The sequence below is a fragment of the Pyxicephalus adspersus genome, chromosome 5 (assembly GCF_032062135.1).
Source record: "Pyxicephalus adspersus chromosome 5, UCB_Pads_2.0, whole genome shotgun sequence".
In the NCBI taxonomy this organism is placed as follows: Eukaryota; Metazoa; Chordata; class Amphibia; order Anura; family Pyxicephalidae; genus Pyxicephalus; species Pyxicephalus adspersus.
Window position 1 is genome coordinate 9,318,196 of NC_092862.1, and position 18,459 is coordinate 9,336,654.

The 18,459-nt window shown below is 39.1% G+C and overlaps 1 protein-coding gene across 1 annotated transcript in view; it reads left to right on the forward strand.

The window, feature by feature from the left end:
• OC90 (otoconin 90) overlaps positions 1-18,459 on the forward strand; it is a 36,955-nt gene that overhangs the window by 12,743 nt on the left and 5,753 nt on the right. Inside the window, exons 7-13 of the mRNA XM_072413229.1 lie at positions 896-940; positions 3,468-3,515; positions 6,448-6,519; positions 7,979-8,017; positions 16,358-16,399; positions 18,040-18,072; positions 18,330-18,419. Of these exons, the coding sequence (XP_072269330.1) occupies positions 896-940; positions 3,468-3,515; positions 6,448-6,519; positions 7,979-8,017; positions 16,358-16,399; positions 18,040-18,072; positions 18,330-18,419 (369 nt within the window). The remainder of the gene's footprint in view (positions 1-895; positions 941-3,467; positions 3,516-6,447; positions 6,520-7,978; positions 8,018-16,357; positions 16,400-18,039; positions 18,073-18,329; positions 18,420-18,459) is intronic.

The following is an 18,459-nucleotide window of genomic DNA, read 5'->3' on the forward strand; positions in this document are numbered from 1 at the left end:
GCAACCCACAGCTCTTGAGCCTCCTTGTTATACCTCCCTTCTTTATTTACCGCGGCTGATGTTAACACTTCTGCCGCCAGGATAAGGTTTAGGTTCAGGGGCGTTCCTGGTGGGGACGAAGCCATTAGCGCAGGACTCGAGAGAGAGTCTAGCCTAGTGTGCCTGCTTGACCTCCTGAAATGGCCTGGTAGCCAAAAAAGTTTGCTGACCCCTGCCTTAGAGAACTTTTTATAAATATGTTCACCCAAGATTTGCACAACTTTTACCCAAAACATACACATTTTACACATTGGATTTACCTATAAAAAGTGTGAATCGACATTTACTCAACATTTTTTTCCTGGAAAGGAAATTTTGGTCAAAACTTTTATAATAGACAGGGAACATGAAATCCAGACATTCCCCCAAACATTACTATTTAAAAATACTTTTTTTTCTCCATATAAAGCTTTCTTTCTGCTATATACCTTTAATACAAACATGTCATAATATTTTTTGAACATTATGGGTTATAATAGAACAAGAATGCAGATTGCATTGAGCCTTCAATAGTATGATTGAGTCACCTGATAAGGGAGGAATCAATGTTCCAGTCCCACCAAGTTTTGTAAACAACAAGCTAGAAAGTGACCATAATAATGATATACAATGAAGACTAAAGCACCACCTGCTGGCTTGATAGATAACTACAAGATAATATGCATAAAAAGTTAAAAACATTTTTTTTATCATGGCAATAATAAAACAAAGTACATTCTTTTAAATTGTTTAGAGCTCTGCATCTTACCATACATTTCACGAATGTAGTGGGATGGGAACAGTAATGACAATGTTCAGTAATCTGTCGTGGACTAAAATCACAGTAACCAGTCATACAATATTTTCCTTTCTGCAGCTTCTCCAGAAACCACCATTAAGATAAGTGACCTGGATGCAAAATGTAAGTTTTCAGTATTTGATTTATTGGTTTTAAAACACATCTCTAAAATTTCCTTCAGAATATTATTCTATCTGTTTTTTAAATGCTAGATACATTTTTTGGATGTGTCCAAAAATATTTCCTTCACTCAGATAGCAGTACAGGAATAACAAAAATTAAAAAAATCAGAAATTCTAGAGCAGTCTTTATAAAGCTTTTTAACATAGAAGGAAAAATTAAAATCCTCCCATCTTTCCAAAAAAAAAAAAAAAATGGAATGGACCTGGACAGCAGATTCAGAGTAGATCATGATTTTTACTTTGCAAGAATATAAAATTGGGTAGAATATGTTTGAGGAGGAAAAAAGAATAGTTGTGGGCACAATGGAGATCAATCTAACAGATTTACCATCTACAGGAGAAATCAATTATCTAGGCACAAGCCTGAGAAAAGAGAAAGGGGTAGCTAGAAATGCGGCCCTATGATTCTGTCCTGGACTGGCTCTGCATCCCCAATATTACAATCCTTGTTTTGTCCCTCCTTCAGCCTGTGATTGGACAGTAAAAAGAGAAGCAGCAAAATGATGAGGTATTTTCTCTGTCCTATAGCAGCATGCACCATTTGGTATGGCATCATTGATTGGCTCCATTTGCTGCTTCTTCTTCGCCTACTCTGAGCTTGGGTATACAGGAACTAAAAGCAGCTAATATCAATTCGAATTCCTGTACACATCTTGGATTTAGGGTTATAATAATGCTTTTGTATAGTTGTCCATTAAACCAGGCCAAAAAGAAAATGTCACACTATCTGTCAGTTCCTGCAGCACTCTCCACCAAACCATCCCACGGCATCCCAGGCCTGATCACCATTGCCACTTTGTCTTCTGCCCGCCTTGACCTTCTGGTTCGTGAAGCCGCCTTGCCCTCCGCCTGCTCTGAATACTGACCCCACCTTTCCTGAGGTGTGTTTTGTGACCATGATTCACCCACTGACAGTCTTTACATAGAACACTCCCTCCATGGTCTGCCCTCTGGCATGGTAACCCCAGAGCCATGACCTGGCAGCACGACCTTGTGGAAAAGAGTCCCAAAAGCGAACCCATTACCCTTTGCGTGGTGCTATGGTAAAAGCCGGGTGTGACCTACATTCCATGCCCTGGGCAATCCCGCATTACCTGCCAGTACAGGGATCATAACAGAAGACAACCAAGAAATAAACAGGAGCTGAAGAACCTTCCATTCCATTGGAGGAATTGTTCCTCCATATACAGAACATTTGGAATCTTCAAGTGGCCACATTTCAGAATATACAGAGACCATTTGATAATCATCTTTGTTCCGATACCTGACTTTAAAATAATTCATCAAGTTGCAAAGTTGCTCATTTATTCCCTGTAAGTTGTGTAAGTGATAGGCTTGTACCGGCTTTCCCAGGAATAGCTTGTGGGCTTCCAGCAACTACAAACCAGCTGTCTCCATCTCCTGAATATTCAGCAAGGCTCCTCATTATGCCTCCAAAGCTGTGATTTATGCGTACATAGGTGTGCTGGGGAAGAAGTGCAGCAGAGGATATTTATAAATGACTTCTCATATCTACAATGATAATTGTATTCACAAAATAGCAGATGCAAGGCTTTGAAATATTCCTTCCTCCGATATGTGGGAGGGCAGGTTATTTTTATTTTCTTTCTGAAATGCACCCTCATATTCATCATCTGATAGTTATCAGTCCATTTATTTTTTTTGTTTTTAAAGCCTACAAATTTGGTTTTAAATTTTTCATTTTTAAAGCCCACCTCTTGGCAAATAACCCCCTGTCCACCCCCTGTAACCCATCATGCAAGGTTGGTTTCATGATGGAAGCAAATCGGGCAATTGCTCAGGACCCCTATGTTCTTCAGGGCACCAAATGACAAAATGGCATGGAAGGACAATTGGAATTTTGTAAATTTGGACCCATTTATTTTTGCCCACTTGCCAATTTTGTCACCCTGCACAGTTTTTATTTTCTTCACCTTCTAAAGATCTGCCCACCCTTTGACCCCCGTACCAGAACCTTTTGGATGCAAGGGACTGCTGATCTGCGCGATCTGACCGGCCACTCCAGGACAGTCACCTTGATATGACTTCACAGTTGCCGTGTCCTCTTCTGAATCCTGAGATGAACAGCCAATAGGGATTGTCCACATCAAAAATCGGGGCATGAAATAATTCTGAATTACATGCACATTCCGACATGTTTTTATCACTTTAAAAAGAAAAGAAAAAGTATCTGTATCTGCCAAAAAAGTAACCATTTCCTGTGGTGAGCTGACAACACTGCTTCTGTTGCACTGAAATCCTAATCAGTGTTGTCAGCCCTGTCTAATTTCTCCCAGTTTAGAGAAGAGAAATTTCAATTTAGCAGAAACACAACATTTATGCAGGCAGGAGTCCCAGGTCTCTATCCACAGTGCCTCATTTTTAATATAGTATCAAACCCTTACAAAATTAGCCTTTGAATGCTTAGTTATTGGATTTTTAATTTAAAATAATTTTGTATTTTTCAGCAGTGCAGAACAGAAGTGCGGACGTCTTGTACATTCCAACAGAAGAAGGTATGTCTTAAAAGGAATCTCTACTTTCATAGATGACAGAGGGAAATAATATGCAATTGCTACAGAACCTATACACAGGATATAGAATGCAAATATGCAGTTCTGTATTTATTATTGAACCATTACATTTTATTCTTTTCCTTTTTTACTGCAAGCATTGTAATCACCTGCAGTTGACCTGGTATCGGTCTCCTCCCCTGTACAGCTCAGAATGGGGGAGGGAGAAGCAGCAAGGACCCAGTCCATTATGCTATAATGCTCATGGGCTAGCAAGGAGCAATTCAATAGGAGAGGAGAGCTAACATAACGGTATATCCGTGTGATTATGGCTAAACAACAAAGAGATAGCTGACACCAATGCACCTTGGTACCTGGTGGTATTGTTTGTTTAATGCAAAGGTGTACCCAAAAGGTGCTTAGTGGGCTGGACCACCACACGTGAAAGCTTCTTAGCCATCCCTCCCCACTCCACCGCTAGGAGTTCCCTAGGCAGTTTTTTATACTTGTCTTTTCCAGATGCCTTCAGGCCAATGACTTTATGCTGCAGGTGCATGTTTATTTTCACATTGGGCATTCCTCAATTGCATCCAGTACCACTCTCTGCACCATTGGGTTCTGGAAGTTCTGTACTCATGGTATGCCCTCCGTCTTCTATGCTGAAAATGATGTCGTTCAATCTGGAAGACATAGGACATCTAGTGGTGAACATGAAGTATTGCAGGGTAGGGGGTGCTGGAAAAGAGGTGTTTTTTTAACAAGAACCATATTTGAACCTTATATTAACTTTAAAAATAAAATATAGCTCAAAGTTGATCTTTCACAATTGCTGATGTATAACAAAACATCTAGTGGTCTGGAGGTTTCTTTAAATATGTATGATGGGTTCCTGCATGGGAATACTACATGCTCATTAGAATTTTAGCACAATTTATGGAACATGTAGAAGCAGTAGGCTATGAATGTTATATGAATGTAGAAAGCTAACTATTAAATGTATATATTTCCAGCTCAGATCATTATCTGTAGTCAGAGACAAGTCCCCTCTGCGGGAAAGAGCAGCGTCTGTAGAAATGAGAGGCAATTATTTGAGTCTCTTGGAAAATGAGGCAGAAATAACTGCATCTTTTTATCACAATTCCCACTCCTGGGAGGTGACGTCAATCGGACGATCTCTGCAAAAAAAAAAAAAAAGGCAAAGTACGTTCCTGGATCTCCGGATGCAGAAGAACTACATGTTCCCAGCATAACCTTCTATCTGAGGCTGTGTAGGCCTGGGGGTTTGAGTTCTGTAGCTACCAGGACTCCATCTCTTTGAGTTTATGAGTTTCCCAATTGCATATTTTTAAAAAGTATAACTTTCGATTAAGTATTAAAGAAGATCTTTACTTAAAGAAACATGGAGGCTGACATTTTACAAATGGAAGATTCCTGGCTGTTGCAACGGACCAGTTGGCTTCAACGCTTTGAGTCACTAAGCTGGAAAAAAAATGTAGATGAAGGAAAAACATTCTGCTCATCGGTATTACCTGGTATATCATGAAGAGGGCAGTACCTCTTGGTGAGGACTGGCTGAGCATGGAGGGTAAGTTAGAGCTGGACTTTCGGGCCAAAACAGTGCTCTCCACCAAGGTCAATGGCAACCCAAAGGCAATGCAGCTACAATGCCAATGTTTTGTAGCACACTACTACTGCCATGCATGGTGGGGAATTGTGGTGGAGAAAAATGTTGCATGTTGTCCATTCTTGTGCATTGTCACTCCATGAATAATGAATGGGATTCCCTAACGTGATGAATGTTAACGCATGACTTGTGACACGTGTTTATTTATATGCATTAATACAACCCGCATAAACAGGGAAGTGTGATTGGGTACCTAAACTGGCCATTGATACATCAAAAAGGGCTAAAAATTCTTTATTAAAGTAAGATAAATGGAATTTCCAAAGTTAGTACAAAGTTAGTACAAAAGATTGTCCATCAAGTTCAACCCATATTGAACATCATTAGAAATTGATAACAGAAATAGTGTGGAATGCAAGCAGATATGGTTTTTGGTTCAGCTGACCCTTACTCTAAGGCTATTTCCAGAAATAAAATAAATGGGGGATATAATTCAAAATCCCTTATCAGTCCAGTTCCTTTAGGCCAGGGGTGTCCAAACTCTTTGCAAAGAGGGCCATATTTGGTGAGGTGAAAATGTATGGGGGACGACCACTAACTGGGGTTAGCGTGGGCATGGTCTGCGCGGGTCTCGCACAGCACATGCCCACCAGGGTGACGTGGGGGATTCCCTGTGCGCAGAGTCCGGTGTCAGTGCGGGCCCCATAAAGAGCACGTTCTTTGAATCAGAGTGGGCGTGGTCTATGTGGGTCCCACACAGCACATGCCCACTATAATGACGTAGGGGATTACCTGTGCACACATGGGGACTCCCGTCCTGCCGATTATGCCTGCCAAGTAGCGGGCCGATAATTGCAAGGCGATTGGCCAACAGTGCTGGCGGGCCACATATTATTGCATTTTCTGACAGAGGCTGCGGGCCGGTGGAAATCTAAACACAGGCCACAATTGGCCCCCAGGCCGGACTTTGGACATGCCTGCTTTAGGCCCCGGTTGTCCAGACCCACTCCTAGCCTGTAACTGGACAGGGAATGGAGAGGCAGCACAATCATAAGCTAATCTCTCTGCTTGCATTCTCACCCCAGCAGCACATAAACTAACTGATCCTTGTGCAGATTCTTCCTCTCATACTCCAACACTGTTGTACAGTCACTGCAAGAATCTGATACTACGTCAAATTCAGATACTTACGCTGCTTGCATTTAAAAAAATAAATGTAATCATGTATCTGTTTTCTCTATCTAAACTCTGCTTCTATATTGATCGCTTTAGATGTTCCGTATTTATTCAGAGCTCTCTTTTTGTCTCTAGGGGAGCAGATTGCTTTACAAAGTGACCAAACATCGATTCCTTCTATGGAGGAGCTCATGACACCTGTGACAGGTGAGCTTTTTTATTCTTCTTTCATTATATCTGAGGTTTGAAGGATGGAGCTTAGTAAAAACAACAAGCTCATAAAACTTATAGATCGAGGACTTATGCACAGAAAGAATCCTTTACATTTCGGAGAGGTAGAATATAAACACATCTGTGCAATATACAACACAATGAGATTTGTATTATCATCTATCACACGCGGCATTTGGCAACTAAAATTTCAAGAATCTTTCTTATTCTGTACTGCTGGCTGCATTTAGACAAATTGGAGATGGAATCATTTTTACTGTGATTATATCTAGTGAATAAAAACCTTGCACAGGTTGTAAAAGCAAAAAAATATATACATGTCCACAATTTATATATATAAGGTATGATCCATTAAAGCTCTCCATGCTGGAGAAGATAGACTATCATGAGGGAACATGGATGGTCCAGCAAACCTGGAATGGATCTCCAGGAGTGAAAACATTTGCCAGGTAATAGCAAATAGTTTTTGAGAATTCAATTCCTGAATGGATCACCCGGGTTCTTCCATGATAGTCTATCTTCTCCAGCTTGGATCAGGCCCATAGTGAGAATGCTTCCTGATTGCAGAACTACCCCCTGTGTTCCCTCACTGCCCCCACTCCAGGAGGTGTCAGATAATGTCAAGACTTACCCAGATGGGTAACATCATTGTTCCTTTAGCCAAAGTGTTGCCTACAAAATCAGGAAAAGGCCACTCAGAACTATGTACCATCACATGGGGGGCTAACGTGTTCCCCATAGCCAGAAGTCCTTTAAAGCAACAGATCATGGCCTCCATTAATTAAAACAATGTAGCAAATGAAAGTCTTATATATTCTTTATAGAACAATGTTCTATAAAGAATATTTAAGGCTTTTTTAAATACATTAAATAAATATATATATATATATATATTACACATAATATTATATAACAGTTCTGGCAGGCAATATAGTGTTATAGTATGATCACATTCTGGCACTGCAATGTTCTCTGATAACAAAGAGGTTAAAAGTGGTTTATAATATGTAAAAACGGGTTCATGTATAGCGAGCATTAGGATTATGATGGTAAGTCTTTTTTATTAATAGAAGTGGTTGCGCTTTATCTGAACACAATGAAGGCTTTAGATGACAAGGTTAGGCAAATTTCAGTTTGAATTTCTTTCAACCAAAATCCACACAAAAGATTATGACATGTAACTTACCACCAATGTTTTATCTGTTGAAACTGTGAAATGATTGGACATTAGCACTTTTCTGTGATTTATGTTATCAAAATTGGTTTTGGATGATGATTAATGGTGAATAATGGGCCTTAAAAATGCCCAGCCTACAGCCATTGGTGGAATCATGAATCCATCAGATCGATATAGATAGAATCATGTATTTTGCTGAAATGTATGTTTGCTTTGGAACCCTCTATATATTAATGAATCTTAATTTTAATTTTGAAGACTCAAGCCCCATCACCCCAGAAGCAGAGTCCCCTGTTGGTAAGTTGGCATCTCTTATAGATTTCTTCCACATTACTGATAAAGCTGCCCCACTGATCAAATAAAAAGTGGCTATGAATTTATGAGTTTGTTTCACCTATGGAAATCCATTGCCTTTTGATGGGGTTCCAAGGCTGGATCAGATCTGCACAACCTGCATTGGATAGCAATAAGTTTACAAAAGTAGACTTGTCTGCCATAGGGAACTGCTATGACTTCCTAACCTCACAAGTAATTGGAGGAGCAGAATGTCCATACTTGCCAGTATTGAGGTTGGCTGGGTATAAATGGGTTCATTTCTGTCTGTAAAAGTGCAAAAGCTTTAACCAGATTTTATTGGAGGATAGGAAATGATCATTCCTGCTTGCTGAAGATAACAATAAAATACTCATATACATTATAGTATGTGTAAAGCCAAAACAACGGGATCACAGTCATCAAAGTTCAACTTTTAACTTCTTACACACTTTAATATTTTTTTGTGACCACATTACCTTTAATTGGTAAAAAGGTATTTAAAAAGAAGGTCATTGCACACTGACCTCAGTTTTTTATTAGTGTTTACCATGGCTCTTCATCCAGGGTTACCTACAGGCCAGAATTTACATTATTTTTGCGCTCTTTCTAAACCGTTCCCTTAATTCATTTATCACTTTGTATTACAGAAATACTAAAAAATGTACTATAGTTCCACACTTAGGAATTACAAACAGGCAAGATTTTTATTGTACAAGGGACATACTTACCTGCCTATATGGAATCTTCATGAAATGCACATGCACAGTTCGCTGTACGCCACCAAGATATGCCAGGTATCCCGAAATCCTTTGGGCTTGCAGGAAATGAATATTTCATCACTCTGGCCTGATCAATCAAGATGGTCCTAGACCTGACACCAGGAATCAGATCAGTTGAAGATAGTGGTGCCCGTGATGGATTGAAGAACAATGAGTGCAAATAAAAAATTGCAATCAGGCCGGTGAGGTTATTTTATTGCAGAAAGGACTTTGCTTGTCCCTTCTGCTATAAAGGAGCTGTCTGGTTGCAATTTTTTTATTTGCAAGCTTTAGCTCCACTTTGAGCTGAGGACCCCTCGTGTATGGAATCCTCTGAATGATTCTGTACCCTCTGTGATGTCATTGCCGTAATATAGAAGTCCCATTTTTTTAACAGTGACCTGATAGGTGAACCAATGGGCCCTTATACAAGTTCAACGGAGACTAAATAACTGCAGAGCAGATTTATTAAAATTCCATAGTCAATATCCATTTTTCACACACCAACCTAGGACAGGAATGATGTGATTATCGAGAGGTAATAACACCCATCATTTCTTCATAACTGTCTCCTGTCCAGGAGTGATGAGTAAATCTGCACCCCTGTGTTCATACAATCACATCAGTGCATCCTAGCGATCTCCAGGGCTCATAAGCCCAAGGTTCATAAAAATTGATGACTTCCAATTTAATGGCTGCTGTGAAGCTAGTGTGACTTTTTACTTATTGCCATAAATCAGGCTGAGTGTCTCTCTGAGGAGTCTAATATATTGCAATAGACCACCATTACAAGCGGGTTGCTAAAAATAGATGTCCTTTAAGTAGCTTTAGCTATTTTTATACAGGGAAACCACAATATTAGTTTCTGCCTTAGAACTAGCTTCTGAAGGACCTCCGAACATTCTCACTATGTGATCAACTGCAAAACATCAGAGATGTATTGCTTTGGTGCCCCAGTGTCCAAATGGCAGCCCCTTGGCAATTTTTGTTGGGTCTCCGCAGGCTGTGTTTCTTCCAATTGCCCTGAAAAGGCATTGATTGCTAGCAAGGTCATGTAATGGTTACTAGTCTTCTAAAGCATGTTTCCAATGTCTATCAAATCCTATAGCGTGTCTGCAGTCTTTGCTCATCTCTTTAATCCTGCCGGAGGTCTTTACCATTCCCTGGTATATGTCTGTAGTCTATGACAGTTTTATGTAAAATTACATTTACTGAGTATCAGGTGAGGCCCTTTAGTGATGTCATATTGAATAATTAAGGCCTTTTATATGAATAAATGTTAACCACGGCTGCTTTAGAGCCTCGGAATGCCATTCAACATGATGGTACATGGTCATTATGCTGCATTTCTTTGCAATTCAATACCACAATGCATAGGTGTGCATGAGCCAAAAGGCTATGTACACATGAGCAATAATTGTCGTTGGAAAGGATCTTTCAAGATCCTTTTCAATGACAAACAACTGCACGATGCATGAACGATTGCTGTACATATAACACCGTTCTGCTCCATGGAGAGGGGAGGTGGAGAACAACAGAGCGGAACCCCGCTGCACTCTCTCCCCCACTTTCATTATGATCATTCTTCGTCCATCGTCCATGGATCCGCCAGGATGGTTGTTAAGAGGATGGAACGATAAGCACTGTACACACGCAAGACTCTCGTCCGATATCAGCCCTGAGCCAATTATCAGACAAGAACCATTGCATGTGTGTACTTAGCCTTAGTGTAACAGTTAATGACATTATGGATGGATCAATCCATTAAGCCTTTATGTGATAAACATTAATGAAATGATAGAATGGTATGCTAAATTCTGGCTATATATATATATATATATATATTTATTTATTTATATATATATACATACATACATATACATTTAGCTATGTGATTTTGCAACTTTATTAAAGCTGATCCCAAAAGCAGGGTCATTATTGGGGGACGGACCCTAATTAAATGAGATAGACTTATAAAATGCTGGAACTTTTAGATATGGGGGAATTTACCTATTATGAGGCCCAGAAACTTCTGATGGCTGTCTTGTCCCAAAATGACTATTTTATGGCACATCAGCCAACTCACACTTCCCCAGATTTATTAGGATTTTTTGAGCCATTTAATCAATAAATTTCTTTTGCTTGAGGATTGCTCAGAAAAGACCAAAATCTGTTCAAAATATATTTTGAAACTTGAGCAGTTTGAATATTTTACCTTAATATTATCTCTCCTAATGGGGCTGATATGTTAGTGGCCAGCATTAGATTGACACAGGACTGGTCCCAGGATACTTACATATTAGTGGTTTCCATGTTTTTATTACTTTAAAGAATACTTTTAAAGTAAGTCAGGTAAAATTAGATAGGAAATTACAAGAAAAAGAACTGTGAAAAAAGTCTGCAACATTAGTGTTATAACTCTTTAAAGCTGACTTTACAAATTGCAGTCATGTTTAGATCTACCAACATGTGTACAAGGCTTTTCTATAATGTTTAGATAGGCCCTCTTGTAGTGAGACCCTTTTTGTTATGGCTAAGGGATGGTAAAAAAAGATGACCGCTGTATTATGATCTAGGTTGTGGGTGCAGCCTTGGCACTGCCCTATATATTGCAGGACTGCTGGTCCTACATTTCAAAGGGTCATGTCAATGAGCTGTGACCTGCTAGAGATGTAAAGGAAAAAAACTTTGGAGACTGGATGAATACCTGCGGGAGTGATGAATATAATATAATTTTATTCATCATTATTAGGCAAAACAAGCATTCTTGCTGTTGGGCGATGGAAAGGTGGGGATTGTATGTAATAACAACGGGTTTGTCCTGCAAGGCAAAGGACAGGTTCACTTTACCAATACTAAAATTGAAATACTGTTGAAAAGTTGGGTGGTCTGGTCAAAGTTAGCAGAAAGCATGTATGATCCAATCAAGAAAGTCATCTGTCAGTGGGAATACGTAATGTATTTTATCTCTCGCCCGAAGCCATCTTCAAATCTTATCCTCTTAATCCCATGCCACAGAAGGGAATAAGCACACAGCAGCATTAGAAATAAGGTACTGATATATAAATACAAAAGGTTACTCTTTGTTGAACATAAAGTGAAGAAGAAAAAGAAGAAAAAAAAAGTATAAGAAAAGGAAATGCGCTTTTTAAAGTGCAGAAATGGACGTTTTATTTTTCATTTTAATCTGTACTTCAGAAGAAACATCAAAGACGGAACAAAAATGTGTGTTTTGCCAGCATTTGATACGAAAGCCACAGTTAAAGAGAAAAAAAGTTCCGGCAGTATAAATTTATTTTGTTAGTGGCTAAAAAATAATGATATTGGGGATGGGGATGAAATATCACTGAAATGGCGGCTGTTTCTTCTGCCTTTCTAAAAATGTGTTTTTTTCTGGTTGTCATTGATAGCTTCAATCTTGTTCAAGTATCTGACCTGGGCTGTCTGCATATTTAGAGTTTTGACTTCATGAATTATGTTCTGGATCAGCAGCTGTGCAAAAAGTGCTGAGGTCATGGAGTAAGTCATGCAATAAGTGCTGTTGAAAAGGATCTTTGACGACCCTTTCCAACTTCAAACAACTGCACAATGCATGAATGATTGCTGTACATACAGCACCATTTTGCTCTATGGAGAGGGGAGGGGAAGAACAACAGAGCTGAACTGTCTCCCGTTCACTTGCATTACAATCGTTGGTCGTCCATCTTCTGTGGACCTGCCAGGACAGTCGTTAGAACGATAGACGAGCATTGTACACAGCCCTAAACCGATTATCGTACGAGAAATATTGCACATGTGTACGTAGCCTAGGAGTGAGAGGTGATTAGCTGGATTAAAAAATCTATCCCAGACCTGCAACTCACCTGTACCCACTCCATTTCCCTGATCTTCACTCTGATCAAGAGCTATCCTTACATTCAGCAGTACCTTCTTCATGCTGCACTTTCTTCCACTAGCATATGTGTTTTAGGGCCTCCACTAGCATGATGGCCCCATTGCTATCTATATCCTTGTCATAGTGGAGTCACATGTGCTCTGACTTGCTGTTTGCTGTAAAAAAAAAAAGTATAATCCAAAAGGCAATATGAGAGGAAGCTTAGCTATAAATGTTGGTTAGAGATGGGAGCTTAGGTGTTGGGTCCATAGGAAATGTAATAAACAGGTTACTGACTTTTACTGACCACTTATCTTTTTTGGGGTGACCTCCCTTTTTTATAGAAATATTGACATTTTTCAGTCACGTACATCTAATATCACTACGCAATTTAATATAAAAAGTAACCAAGTATACTATATGGCTTAGAGTTTAAGGACTCCTGGCTATCACACCTACATAAAGTGGTTGGATGCCCAGTTATAGGAAGAGTTTGGTAAGTTGTCCTTGTCCATGGACAGTAATTTGGAGTTGGTCCCCACATTTTTAATCTTTTTAAAGCTTTCCATCGACTTTTGGAGTGTGCCTTTGACAGTTTGTGTATGATTAGTCTAAATAGCATCTGTAAAGACTTCTGGAACAGAAAAGCTCCTTCCTTGAAGTGTTTCCACCAAGCTTTAAAAAAATGTGGTCCTTCAGAGAGTATGAATTATTGATTGAATTATTTTTATTTACAGATGCTTTCTTTAGAGATCCCGTGATGCCTCCGCCTGGAAGTAAGTACTGAAATGATTCTTGTTTTGATACCCAAACTTCCTCCACATTTGTAAAACCAGGATTGGTTGCTTGAGAATAATATAGCTTCATACTTTCTTATTATGTGTTCAAGCTTTGTGAAACATCTCTTGCAAGGGGGTAATAAATTATTGGTTAATTGAACAACCTATTTTTATTTAGTAAATTACCCCAGTTGCATGAAAAAGAAGATGTGCTTGTACCCATTAGATACCATAAATGCAATAGCTGATGTGGCTAAAATGCCCCTTTCAATCCCCTAAATCAATGGTCGCATGATGGACAGGTGTTGAGCCTCCTCTCTTCTTCCATGCAGAGAAGGCAGAGTCCTTCTTCAGGTGTCCAAATCACTGCATTGGTGACTTGATTGACTAGGGGACTGGCCAACGTGGGCACATCTGCACCCCTGGATTTATGGTTCCCTACACCTGGAAAGAGCACCGGCAAGGAACACAAATGGTGCCTGGCAGATTTAGGTGAGTATAAGATGCTTCATAAGTTATTTAAAAAAAAAGATTTTGACTTTCTTTTGAATCTCACCCAAATTGACTTTTATTTCATTTTAGTGACTTAGTGACTTCAATGCCTTTTCCTAATATGGGTTACATTTCTCCAAAGAGTTTTACTAATTATTTTTTCACAGATACTTCCTATAGAGATCCTATGATGTCTGTCTCTGGAAGTAAGTATGGAATATTTAATTTATGATTTTGGTACATACTTTCTTCTTGATTGTTGGCATTGTTTGTACAGGAGTAAACCCAGGACTGGATTTATACCTGGACCACTAGTATTTGGTCCCCCATCCTACACATTCTACAGCAATCTGGCTATGGGGTTTTATGTGAATTTAATGTAATTTATGCATGTTATTTACCTGTAAAGGCCTTCCTAGTGTAGATAGCCCAAATCTCTGAGACTTATGATGGGCATCTCTATCTTACATTGTTACATAGTAAGTCAGGTTGAAAAAAGACATCAAGTTCAACCCCTAGGGAAATAAACATTTCCCAGATATAAAACCCTATGGACTTAGTTTGTCGAGAGGAAGCGAAAAAAAAAAAACCCTGGTACAATTTAATCTTAGATGTCATGTCAGCAGAAGGTGAAGGGACAGGTGGAGAAGTTGGCACATACCAAGGTAAGACAGGGCTATGGCATGCAGGTACGGGGAATCTGTTAGGGAAATGACTAGAACAATTTCTAGCAAGTTTAGAGGCACATTGGGAGTTGATAAATATGTATTTGTGGAAATGAACACTGTAGATCGATGCTGTAGGTATTTTTTTTTTATACTGTAAAAATTTAAAATACCTGAGTTTTTGTGCCTTTACTTGCAATTTTTGTAAAAATGGTCATAGCTAAAGCACATAGAAAGCTGTTGGTTGAGGGGGTATCAGTTTGTCCAAAAAGGTGAAATATATCAACATGATCCTAGGGGATTCTACATCTTCTCTAGCTAGCAGTTGCTAGCTGGGATAAAAATCCAGGGGCCACACTGCTTTCACTGGATCATTTTGCCCACAAGGCAAAATAAGCACCATATTCTAGAAAAGGACTTGTAAAATAGCAAAAGCACAAACAGAAACACAACCCTATATTATTCTTCATTTTCTATGGCCACCCACTTTGACTAGCAAATATTCTGTAGACCAGTGTTTTTCAACCTTTGTTGAGCCATGGCACATTTTTTACATTGAAAAAATCTTGCGGCACACCACAAATCAAAATTGTTACAAAATGACACTCTGTAGCTAATTCTCTTATCTCTAAGAATAAACAAGGCAATTAAGCTACTTACTGCCACCCACTGACATGGAAGAGTATTACATTACTTTGCCAGTCACTACAGCACAGACACTCGACAATGTTAATTGTATAATTTCCCTCGGTACACCTGAAGATCTCTCACAGCATACTAGTGTGCCGCGGCACAGTGGTTGAAAATTACTGCTGTAGAGGAAATTACATAATGCTGAATAAGCTTCATTACAATTTGCTGTAAAGAACACAAATCAAACACAGCATAAGCATCTTTAGAACCCATAAGTACAATACAGTGTATGTATAGCACAAAGATGGCATCTGTTGTCTCCTTGTTGTCTGTTGTCTGCTAGTATTTATATAGCAACGACATATTACACAGTGCTTTGTAAGGGCCATGTCACTGTCTTTCACAATCCAATGTCCCTACCATGATTATATCTCTTATAACACAGTCTAAGGTAAATTTTGGGGGGCAGCCAATTAACCTAACTGCATGTTTTTGAAATGTGGGAGGAAACCTACACAAACTCTAGTCCAGGGGGTGTCAAACTCTGGCCTGGGGGGCCAAATCTGACCCCCAAAAGGAATTTTTTTTTGGCCCCCCCAAAGGAATTCTAAATATGAATGGCAGCTGGTCCGCTGCTGCATTGAAATAGCACTGTTATTACAATTCCCAGAATCACTCGTGTCTGTAGACCAGCTGGCTCTCTGCCTATGCATGGCCCCACATTGGACTGTTTTATAGATGCAGGGAATTGTAGTAGCTGTGCTATTTCTCAATTATAAGCTTGTTCCAGACTGAATGTTAAGCAAAACCTCTTTGTTTCCATATACAAAAGTTTTATATCTAATGAGAAGGAAAAACTTCCTCAATTTTTTCAATAAACTTCAAGTTTGACCTACGACTTTGTCTAAGTTTTTAATTTTGGCCCTCTGTGTTTTTGAGTTTTACACCCCTGAGTCCTAACCTCTGAGCCACCATGCCCTCCTACGTTTAGGAATACATTTTGGAATTAACAGTATGTATAACAGTACAGTGGCTGGCAGTATGGCTTAGTAACCATATAACAGGACTAACAATGCACAATTTGGGAATTTTGAATCTGTTATTATCTCTTTCTATCTTAGGTCGAGGAGATGTTAGTGAAAGTGCCACTGCAATACCTGAAAGTGAGTATCATTAATGATTACTGGATATTAGGAACTTTTTTTAAGGAAGGATAATTCACATTCCACCTAGAGAGCGTGGAAGTAAAGTAATATTAATTTTTATCCTTTCAAAATACTATTTAGTATAAACATTCTTTCACAAAGAAAAACCCCCATGGCACTGGTAGAAGCAGGCACCCGCTGACTCATATGGCTGGTACTAATGCTGGAACATGATGAATGATGTTGGACTTCTAGCCATTACCTGGAACTGGAATGATATGTAACTGTGATTGTGTTAGTGCACAATAAAACGCATTTTATGTAATGACTGCTTAAGGGCCGGTGTCAGGTTTTTATTCACAGGTTTTGCATTCCTGTACAAGTCCATGAGAATGCAAGAACCACCAAAAGCAGGGCAAAGGCAGGTCAGAGTGCACTAAATCCTAAATTATCTCAAGGGTCTCAAATTGATGTTTATGGGATTGCATCAAATCACAGCCAAAACATTTTGACACAGGCTGGTCATGTGACTTTTCTGAAACTTTAGGCTTTTTAAAATAAGATAAATTTTAAAATTGAAAGACTGAACTTGTACATCAATGGTTTTATTTGATCGAAATTTTCTCCTTCAAACCTAGTGGAAAAATCCAATCCATTTTGGCATTTGCAAAGTGGCAATTTTTTCAAGTTTGATTCTGATTTCAATGTTTTTAATTCAGTTTTTCAATGTAATGCATTGATGATGTCAGTTTATAGCTCATCTCATTTGATTAAACACATGTGGAATAAGTCTGTCATATGAAAGTGGTTAAAATTGCCAGACAGTTGGCACAGCTATGGCCAGCCTTATAGCTGACTTCCACGCATTTTACACAGAAGAGAGAATGACATTAGGGACATCTCCAGCTGTTTAATGACCAAGCTGCCTTGCACAGAATGATATGATGTTGGCAAGACAGGAGGGTCTTCTTAGAATACTAGATCTGTAGTCATATTGGAGGTTGGGCTGACTGCTCTTATCAAGATTTGCAAGTCCTTGGATGTGTGGGGTTTCTTCCCAAAAGGGCAAAGTATTTCCTATCTCCCAAGTGCAAGAATTTTTCCGGGAGAAGGAATTCTTTTAGGTTTAAATTCAGCATACCTTGGTGAGATGCAGGGAACTCAAATTTTATGCTTCTGCTGAAGTTAGTAGGACATCTTTACAAGGACACCACAGAAAAAAGGGAATAAGAAGGCAATTCAATATGATCTGTTTAGCCTCGCGTCCCGACGCTCCATGCACCTGCATGGGCGCCCTATAGACATGAATGAACTTAGGTAAGCAGCGGCCATAGGTAATACCACCATCATGTGATAATGATTGCAATGGTTTGATTTGTGGTAATGAACAGCTTCTGGAGGTGATTTATCTGAAAAGGTTCCTTTTTTCAGCTGGTAACATCTGTAAATTTTTGTTAACCAGTAAGAGCCTATTGATGGTTGCTAGATCTTTTCCCACTTATTTTCATATTTATCTTTGCTTTGTTACAGTATTCTGCACTTTAGCCAGGGAATGCCTGCTTCCACCAAAGATGTGTTTTTTCTGTGAGAGAGTAATGTTAAGCCTGAAAATAATTACAGCAAGTTCTAATATAACCAAGATATATTTCTTCTTCTAGGCACCCTTCCACCTCTCGATATCAGCCCAACAAGTAAGTTTTATGCTATTTGTCTGCAATACTAGTTAGTTGTACTTATTAGAAAAAAATAATAAAATTCAATATCTTTTATCCATTGTTTCTCTGCTACATGTCCCTTTCTGTGCATAGGTGAGAGTGATTGACAAATAAACCCCACAGCCTCCAGGCAAACTCATATCACAAATAATAGTAGAAAAGTTCCAACATGTGATTCATGCATTTAGCCCTAGCTAGAGATTAATTATAACTCCCCCATCTGTATTGTACAGAGTCCGGCTTCAAGATAGCAGAAGAGAGTACAATAAATGCAGCTGTATCTGTGGGAACGGATGGTGATGTCGGTGAATCCATAGAACAAGGTGGGTCAAAACCTAAAAAAATGTATAGTGATTTTAAATA